Genomic DNA, 9,311 nt, shown 5'->3' on the forward strand with positions numbered 1-9,311 from the left:
TTTGAGAGTCCGAAATGTCTGTCCCCGAGGTGCCTTCCACTTTAACTTGTAGCATTGGATATATTATTTGCTGATACGCCACGATTTCCCTCTTTCTTGTCATTTCCTTTATAGCCTTAACCCTTCCACCGAGGTATCTTATATGGTAACTACAGTTTTTCCTGTTTGTATAAGTCCACTGTTTCCATCGTAATTGCGTGGTTTGTCTGTTTGGCGATCCTGCGTTGATGTCACTACCATACGATTACGCGCCCTCAACGTTCTTCTGCGCGAGCAAGGGTCTGAGCCACGCAGCTCGACTAATCCGTCGCCCGCATGGTGTCTTCAACAGCGGAACAATAGAAAAAGTGCTTCACCGAGCGAAAAGAAATCACTCGCAAAGAACCTTATTACGGACACATTTGTAAGCTGCCCTTGAAGTTGCCGGTTGTCATTATTTAGCGTCATTACAATGAGATATTGGTCCTTGGAGCTTTTGTACCCTCTCCGGGATTTCCGTTGCTTCTTTTATCGCAAGAATGTCTTTCATTTTCGAATTGCCCGTTAATTGGTTCATCTGTATGGCTGTACTGATGGAATTAGCGTCGTTTGACCATTATCTCATCAGCAGGCAAATGACAAAATGTCTTTCTCTACCAAAGGTCATTCGAACGGCCTCTTAATTGCGTCGTCCTTGCCAATCTGCTCATGGAATTAGCATGGATTAACCGTGATCTCATAGTAAGGCGAAGTGACATTCGTATTCTCTGCAAGGGTTTCCACTGATTAGGAGTAAAGATTACCAGGCAACTCCCCGGCCGGCACACTATTCATACAGTTGACCCAAGAATTCAGCCAAATAGAGATCCACAAATCTTCGTATTATTCCTACAATCATCTTATCCGTGCTACAATAGACGACTGATAAACTATTATCTTAACTAAAACAATGAAAATGCAAATGAGTAACAGTTATGTAAGAAGATCTCCAAAAGTGGCCGTTGGGATGTTTATCTAGCAGTGTAACTGGGACACAAATTGTCAAGTCAAAACAAACAGATAGTCAATCTTGCCTTTTCAGGTAAAATTAGAACAAAATCAATTCTTCAAGCAAGGTGCACGTTTCACATTGCTGTTATTCCCTCGCACACTTGTCAAATACAGACATTTGCAAATGCGACCATTCTCCACTGATGCAACGCAATTTTCTTTCCGTGTGCATCACCGGTTCATGTTTTGTTCGAGATACTTCGACGTGTCCAACTGCTTCGTGTCATGCGAGTGTATGTCTTATATGTACAGTTTTCTACACAAAGTATGCAACACGTTTGTAGAGGTAAATACTGCGGTGATACTGTTAACTGTGCGGCCCGCTGTTCAAATAGCGAGAGCAGATGACGTTCAATATTGATATGAAACTAAAGTAATTATAGTGTGCATTCATAAACTCGATCAGAGACAAACAGGTCAAGCTCGAAGTCACACGAAAGTAATCACATTGTCAAATACGAATTGATCAGAAAGACTGATTGTATCTCATTGTTTTTAAGTGCCAACGGACAAGAACACACCACACTGTTACACCCTTGAAAGGCGTAACACGTTTTACACCAAGATGTATAGACCGATTCACACTCTGACGGTATTTCGCCCACGAGCGAGACGCGACAAGTAGGTACACTTCAGCCCGGATGCATTGACAGAGAAAGAAATGTTCTAGACAAAGTTATGGACCGATGGCAAAGGATCATGGGCCCCCTTGCGCGAATTCGCAAAAAAAAGGAAAAAAACAAAGACAACAATTAAGGATTTCGCATTCCTGACAATCGGGATTTTGAATACCCGCTCATTTGGGATGCAAACTAGGTGCAATGTTTTTTTTTTCGCAAGAAGCGGCAAATGAATTCACGACAAAACTTTGTCGCTCCGAGAAAGGCAATTAGCAAACGACCCCATAATTAGCCGCACCTGGTAACCACCCTCTCATAACGGCCGCTGCAAGGCGTAGTGCTTCTTCAGATATAATAACAGGCTTAATTAAATAATCGAAAAAAAACTGAGGCAACGTTGTTCGAAATTGATCAGTACTGAGCTTTACCAGTAATCTTGCAGTGTTGGCGTCTAGAACTATTTTTACGTACACGTGTTAATGATCTCGCGTAAAATATATACGAGCTTAAAGTACTTTAAATATATATTCAGCGGCAAGTTGTGTTACAAATTTCTACCGGAGAGCTGGAAGAATCGAAAAATCGTCCTGTCCTTGAACACTGATATTCAATCATATGACGACTACATGATGTATTAAAACATATCTTTGCAGCTGGCGCCTCGTTGATCAAAAAAGTCCCGCGACGCGAAAGTTTGGGAAAGAGAACTAAAGAGACGTTCCAGTACGGTCCGATCCGAGCTGAGACGACAAACTTCAATTATTCAGACAGATCGTGTGCAAACAGCGTCATCTTAGTGGCAGTGCCAGTTCATTCACCTATTAGAAGACTTTCCCCAGCAAAACTTAAAAACACCGATCTTCTCATCAAAGGAACTTTGATCTGTTAAAGAGGTTACGGAAGGAATGCCCGAAATATTGAAGGAGGTGCCGTCTTCTTGAGCAAGTAAATTCAGTATTGCCAGGCTATTATTACCAGTTTTAAATCCTACCTGTCTTGGGCGCCACTGTAACTGCATGAACCAATAGAGGCAGCCACACCGCAACGATAGCACACAATGCAATCTTCATCTTTGTGTCCTGCTTGCAACACAGTCCAAAGCCAAGTGAAGCCTCACGCAAGAAACCGGAGATTAATAATGTATGTTTATGCAAATACGCGTGGTTTAATTTACCCTACTGTAGGCGTTATGTGTGCGTAATGTATTCATAAGATTGTTGTCGGCCAGGGTCGTAATTTGCTTCATCGAACGGACCAGTCTTTATTCAAATTACTAGCTCTGAACAAGTAGCTATTTATATGGATGTAGATATAAGTGTTGCGAAAGGTACTGTGACATAATACGGGAAGGTCATGTACAACACAGAGGTGATCTACTGCAAATGTGAACTCCTCTCATGATACACATCATGGCCTTCAGTTCCACTCTCTATGCTCCTCCATTACTTATCACGTTCTCTAATCTTTTCAAGGGGGATGGGATGGGTCCCCCTTGAGACCCCCCATCAAAACGTACGCAACACATGTGCCTATGTCGTAGGCTATGATATGGAAGACTAAACTTTTGTTCAAATTTTCCTTGATGAAACTTTCAACCATTCCCTCGCCAAACCTAAAAAAAGCAAGGCCCATCATGCAAAGTGCAATAAAAGAGAAAAAATAGCATTACCGACATTTGAAATTCAAAATGGCCTCTATACCCACCCATGATAACTCTCGAGAAAAATAACATCTTACATTTTCGAAAAACTAAGACGGTGAAACTGTTCTAACTAGTATCCAACAAGCTTCAATATGATCCACCACAGGATGTCGATCAGAAAGGAATGGTAAAAGTTTGAGCATCCAAATATCTGTCGCCAGATGAAAGCCGAATATAATATTACATTTTCAGTATTAGATAGCGAAACTACTGCAGTAAATTCACTGCTTAGGCTGCGTTCACAAATAACGATGGGGGGGGGGAGGGGCTGAAAGGAATCTCGATTGAAATCTTGGGTTTTTTTCAGATCCCCCTAAAAAAATTTCAAATGCGCCCCCTCTATATGGTCAAAATTTTTCAAGTCCCCCCGCCCAAACTATCACAGGCCCGCATATTTGTAAAGGATGTGAGCGCAGAAAAAAATAAACATGTATTGCGCCGTTCTGCTCACAGGTGTTCAACACTACCTGTATTAGCACTTTGTATAGTCATATTCCAAAAGCAAGTTATTTAAATGCATCAGTGAATTTTTTAGATTTATTGGTCTAAAAGCCAACTTGAGTTAATCCAACTCTGGCCAGGTCAATTGCTCCTGCTGAAGAGCACACAAAATGACAATCATTAGAGAGTAGGCAAATTGTGAATTCTGGCTAATTGCCAGATTGCACAGTGACCTACCGAAAATTTGTTTCAAAACTACAAGACATATAAGGATTAGATGCTACTCACAATTGACAATACTGGAAGGTTAAAATATTCCATCAAATAAATGTTTTAATCTCTGAAATTTTGGGTGTAATAATTAAATATTTGGTTAAAAAATAAATAATTCCATTTGGTCACATACTTTTTCTTTTAGTCTTTACCGTTAAAAGTTTTACTTCTGTATCATTTTATAACAAGAATGTGAAAATTTAGAAAATCGAGCATGGTGACCCCATCTTTTTTTCTTTAATATTTGATTATTCTCATATGCCAGAATTCAAAAATTTCTATGTGTTCTTCCATGTGTTGCTCTCTGGCCTGATCTTGTGTACAAGTATGTTTCACTGTCGTGAGCGTCATTTGACCCAAACTCTTCTTCAACTACCATGTACATCAGAGTCAGAGCTATCTCTGTCACTGTTCAGGTTTGCAGTGACAGTGACACTGTAGTGTGTTATAGCTTGGCAGTTTCTGTTAGTTTATTTTGACTGCCCACATGCAGAGTAAAAGCCGATCTCGTGTTATCTGACTTTCCACAGTGTTACAGTAAATTTTGCCAGCTAGCTACAGTTGAAACTAATTAGTGTAAGCAGTTTTATTGCAGTTCACTGCAGTAGCTTCGCTGTCTAATACTGAAAATTGCCTGTATTGTTTCACAGTCTTAGTTTTTTCTAAATCAAAAATTGTATTTTTCTCCATAGAGTTAACACAGGAACGGTAGCCATTTTGAATTTCATATCGGTAAATCTTGGGTACTTCATGTCTCTAGCATCAAAATTTGCACGGTGACCCCGCCCCCGATGGTTATTCATGATTTTGATAAGAAATAGTTGAAATTTCCTTGAGGAAAGTTTGAGCAAAAGTTTACAGTCTTTCACTTTCGGGGCACATACTACCTTAAACAGGTGCAGCCAACGGAGCTATTCATCAAAAAAGCTGTTCCAGGAGCAATTTTTGAGGGCGGGGAAAATTTTAATTTTGCTCGGGCAGGGGACACGTTTTTAAGTGGCAGGGGAGCAAATTTTAGTTTTTTTGTCGGGCAGGGCAGATATCGGTTAATTGTCCTGGGGACAGGGCTTGGCAAAAAACGATGAGAGGGAAAGCTACTTTTAAAACGGGGACAGGGGAAGTTGAGCCATGGTGTTTCCGGGGATTGGGACACAGGGCAAGTACTTATAACTTTTCATGTCTGCAGGGGAAATGAAGTGACAAAATTTGGAGGGCAATTATTTCCAGGGCAGGGGAAATCGGCAAGTGTTTTGCCACAGGGTAGGGGAGCTTCAAAAATTCACAGTGGGGAGGGGAAACAGGCAAAAATAAGTGGGGAGTGGGTAAAAATGAAGTTTGAGTGCGGGAGGGTAGGTCGAAAAAATTTTAGTGGGAGGGCAAATTATGAACAGCAGATCAATTACCCTCTTGACTTAAATTGTCAGTCACATTACTTGTCATGTACAATATATCTTATCATAATAAGGACCCCTTTAAAAGTGTATTGTTTGTGGCTGCACCTGCTTTAACACTGTTGATGTATGATTTCGGCCAGGATCGACAATGTCCGGATCAAAAGACAAGCAAACGTACGTCTGATATGCAAGTTGAAGTGTCAACAGAGGGGGGGGGGACACGAAATCATCACATCGTTTTGATGACTTCTTTACAGTATCTGTGTGGTCTTTCCAAAACGACATGTACTTTCTGTCACAGTTACATTCCAGTGTTTCAATCAACGGTACCCTCTCCCGCTAATTGCAACGTCTGAGCACTTGACCAAACACTGTACCGTGTTGTATCACGGGATTAAGTTGGTTTGTCAACATCATACTGCATACTTCCCGCATATGTTTGACCGTAGACCCTCAAGAAAAACGAGGGTCTATGTTTTGACGTGAAAGAAAGATCGGAGAAGGCGAGGGGACCCGTTCATCGAGAGACAAGGAAGGACTAAATTGAAAATGCATGTCTCGTTTATGGAAATATCACATAATATCATAAAAGTATCGTCAAAAGGATGTGTGGACTTTCTCTCTCTGTGGTTTTCATTGCTAAGAAACTGATTTCAAAAACAGGTTAGTTTAGTTGGAAACACAAAAAGTGACCCTAGGAATTTTTACTACCGATTGGTGTATAGATAAGGATGTATTGCAAACAATCGATATCGTTCTCACCAGAGACCGGCGAGTGATATAAGCAGCTATGTAATAAAGTTATAGACAAACTGTGTGTTTATTTTTAATGTGTCTGGGCATCATAAAGTCGAGCTACAAGTACGAACGCGCATCTTGTAATGGCAAAAAGTCAAAAATCGCTGAACATTTGAAAACTTTTAAGCGAGAAACTAAAAGTCGTATCACAGGTGAAAAAAAGTTCTGCTGCAGCCGATTAAAAAAGTTGAACGTCCGTGAGTGCATTAGTGTGTTGTGTAATTGGAACAACAGTTAAGAGTCATTGACATTATGCACGCATTGACCCTGGGGTCAAAGTACACGCGGTCAAATTCCTTTACTATTATATTGTTCAGTACGCTGACAAAACAGATCCGACATTCTCCTTCTGTATTCCTTCCTTCCCTACCTGTGCTGCCAGACGACCGACTGCAGATTCTGACTGCTCAAAATACGTATCGCTGACCCTGTGTTAGCTTTATTAGATAGTTTTAACTATTAGTTTCACAAATAACAATCCGGTGACAGAAACTTCATTATTCAAAGAGCTTCAAAATTGGCCGTCATAAGTGGTAGAGCTCCCCCCGATTATTGTTAAGTTTGAGCAACCGAATATCTGCATTTGTTAATCTACTAGAAGATAAAAGATCTGAAGATGCAGCAGACCTCCGTTTGTGCGGTTTTATCGAAAAGAGGATATTTTTGAACTACGTATCTGCACTTTGCATATTACTTATCCACCGCCATCATAACAGCTCGCCTATTAGCAATTATTTTTTCAACTATTCAAAGCTATCAAGTTGCCCTGGAATATCTGCAAACCATTCACTTGTGGACACCGACAAACACATCATATACCTCCAATGTCAATACCGTGCTTATCAGTTAGTTAATCCACCTATGTTTAACCTCATCAACTAAATCCATAAATATTTGTTGACAAAGTAGACAAGAATAGGCGAGTTCTAATTATAAACATCTAGTAGGGGGTTACCATCTAGCAAGGTGACGGATTGGCGTACCATAGCTCTCGCTGCTACCGGCACTCGTTCGGCCAATTGCTAAGAATAGGTCATTGCGGTGTGTTTCGGTGCATTTCTTGTTTGCATCATCCGAAAACCTAACCTTTTGCTGGTTGTTTGCCATTGAGACTCCTCCGGAGAATCTATTAAAGTTATGCACCTCAAAAGTGAAAGACTTAAACGTTTGCTCGTTTTCCTCAATAAAACTTTCAACCACTGTCTTGCCAAATTAAGAATAAAAATCAGGGGTCACCGTTCAAAGTCTCGTACAAGAGTAACAATTACCTAACATTTACCGATATTTGAAATTCAAAATGGCCGTCATCTCTATGTCAACTCCATGAGGGAAGTAAATTTTCGATTTTCGCAAAACTAAGACGGTGAAAATTTTTCCTTACACAAGAGCTTTAAAATGAACCCTCACAAGTGGTAGGCATCAGAAAATAATGTTTAGCAGATTTAACTGATTAAGTTGACACAGTGGAATGAAGGGAGCTGATCACTTATATCTAACTTGCGTTGACTTGACCATCTTAATCGGAAAATTGATTACAGATCAGTGTATCTAAACGTAATACTATTAGCACCAGTACAGCTTATAACACGTGACCCTGACTGTGGATGGCCATAACGGACACTTTTGCAAAACAAAACTGGCGCGGTGTGAGATGCAGAATACAATTATCATGGATTATACTCGCTTTTGTCACTTCTCTTTATTTAGAATCCGGCGAAATTGTGCAAAGCCAAAAGGGGTGTTTCTTGTGTCGTGGTAGACAATTCCCTACTACTTACCGCAGCCATGGAGATTAAAAAAAGATGCTGCAACACTGCAAGGTACTTAACGCCAGCGTATTCGCTAAAGAGTTCCATCAAAGCATGGAGGTCTAATGGTCACGAAAGGTCTACCATCGAATTTACGGTATCTTGTCCCCATTTTGGCCTTTCTATGTCGAAAGGGGCGGAGCTTCATCGGGGCCAATGATTGAACACACGATCACGACGCCCGGGCCACGGCTACTACTTATCAAGATATATCGGTCAGCTCCTAGAGAGCTGAAACATTGAACTCAGGGCCTGTATCGCATTCGATAGAGGCCAGTGTCACCAACTTCTTTATTTATACAGTATGTACAATCGTGATTCCCATAATGGGCAGACCCTGAGGACCTGTAATGTTTGTCCATGGTGATACATTGCTTATATAACGCTCTATCTTCACCAGATGTAAACAAATTAGACAAACAACATTTAACCTGTAGAACACATGATTTGCCCCAAACCTACACTGTTTTGAATGGTGACTGGACTTGTAATGAACAGGGTAATGTCTTGAACTAGTTCCGTCATCTTTATTTGCAACCCACTATTGCACAGTTAATGTGAGACTTGATGCGCATATGCCACTTATATTTATAATCTTACCTTCTCGTGGCAGTGTACCTGAGAATTATGGGTAATATATGGTTGTCTCTTTTGCAAATATACTTTTGCTCTAGACTATAGTGCGGAACAAGTATGAAAAACGCAGAGACAAACAAGTCCGTTATCTTGATGCTAACGAAATGTTTTACCCTTTCACCTTTGAAATCGGAATATCATCTTAGTTTTCTCACAGAAGGACTCAATATAGCATATGGACAGATTTTTACTCTTTTATTCAGAAATCGAGCCTATTTCTACGCAAATGTGTGACGTAAACAGTATGTGAGCACAAGAATGGATACCAGACTGTACAACTCTTTGTCTTTCTGTGAATTATAATCAATTGAAAAAAAACTACCCTCAGAAACATGCCTATTTAAGGCCGTATGCTCATCTTTCGCCCAAATTTTCTTCGATGATAAAACTTTCCACCATTCTAGTAGCAACTAATCAATATAAATCAAAGGTCACCTACAAATTATGGACTAGAGAACATTATGCACAGATATTTGACAATCAAAATGACCGGATTCTCTGAACTAACTCTATTGGGAAAATAGTTTTTGACTTTCACAAACATAATTTTATTTTACTACTCCAAATGTTTCATAGTGGGTCCCTACAAGCAGTAGATCGGTCGCCCCCA

At 40.3% G+C, this 9,311-nt stretch overlaps 1 protein-coding gene across 1 annotated transcript in view; it reads right to left on the reverse strand.

Annotated features, from left to right (window-relative positions):
* The window catches only part of LOC139114625 (uncharacterized), an 11,270-nt gene extending 8,451 nt beyond the window's left edge, over window positions 1-2,819 (reverse strand). The window contains exon 1 of the mRNA XM_070676451.1: window positions 2,641-2,819. Within this exon, the coding sequence (XP_070532552.1) occupies window positions 2,641-2,719 (79 nt within the window). The 5' untranslated portion in view covers window positions 2,720-2,819. The remainder of the gene's footprint in view (window positions 1-2,640) is intronic.
* Window positions 2,820-9,311: the final 6,492 nt, after the last annotated feature.

This window comes from Ptychodera flava, chromosome 2, assembly GCF_041260155.1.
Source record: "Ptychodera flava strain L36383 chromosome 2, AS_Pfla_20210202, whole genome shotgun sequence".
Classification (NCBI taxonomy): domain Eukaryota; kingdom Metazoa; phylum Hemichordata; class Enteropneusta; family Ptychoderidae; genus Ptychodera; species Ptychodera flava.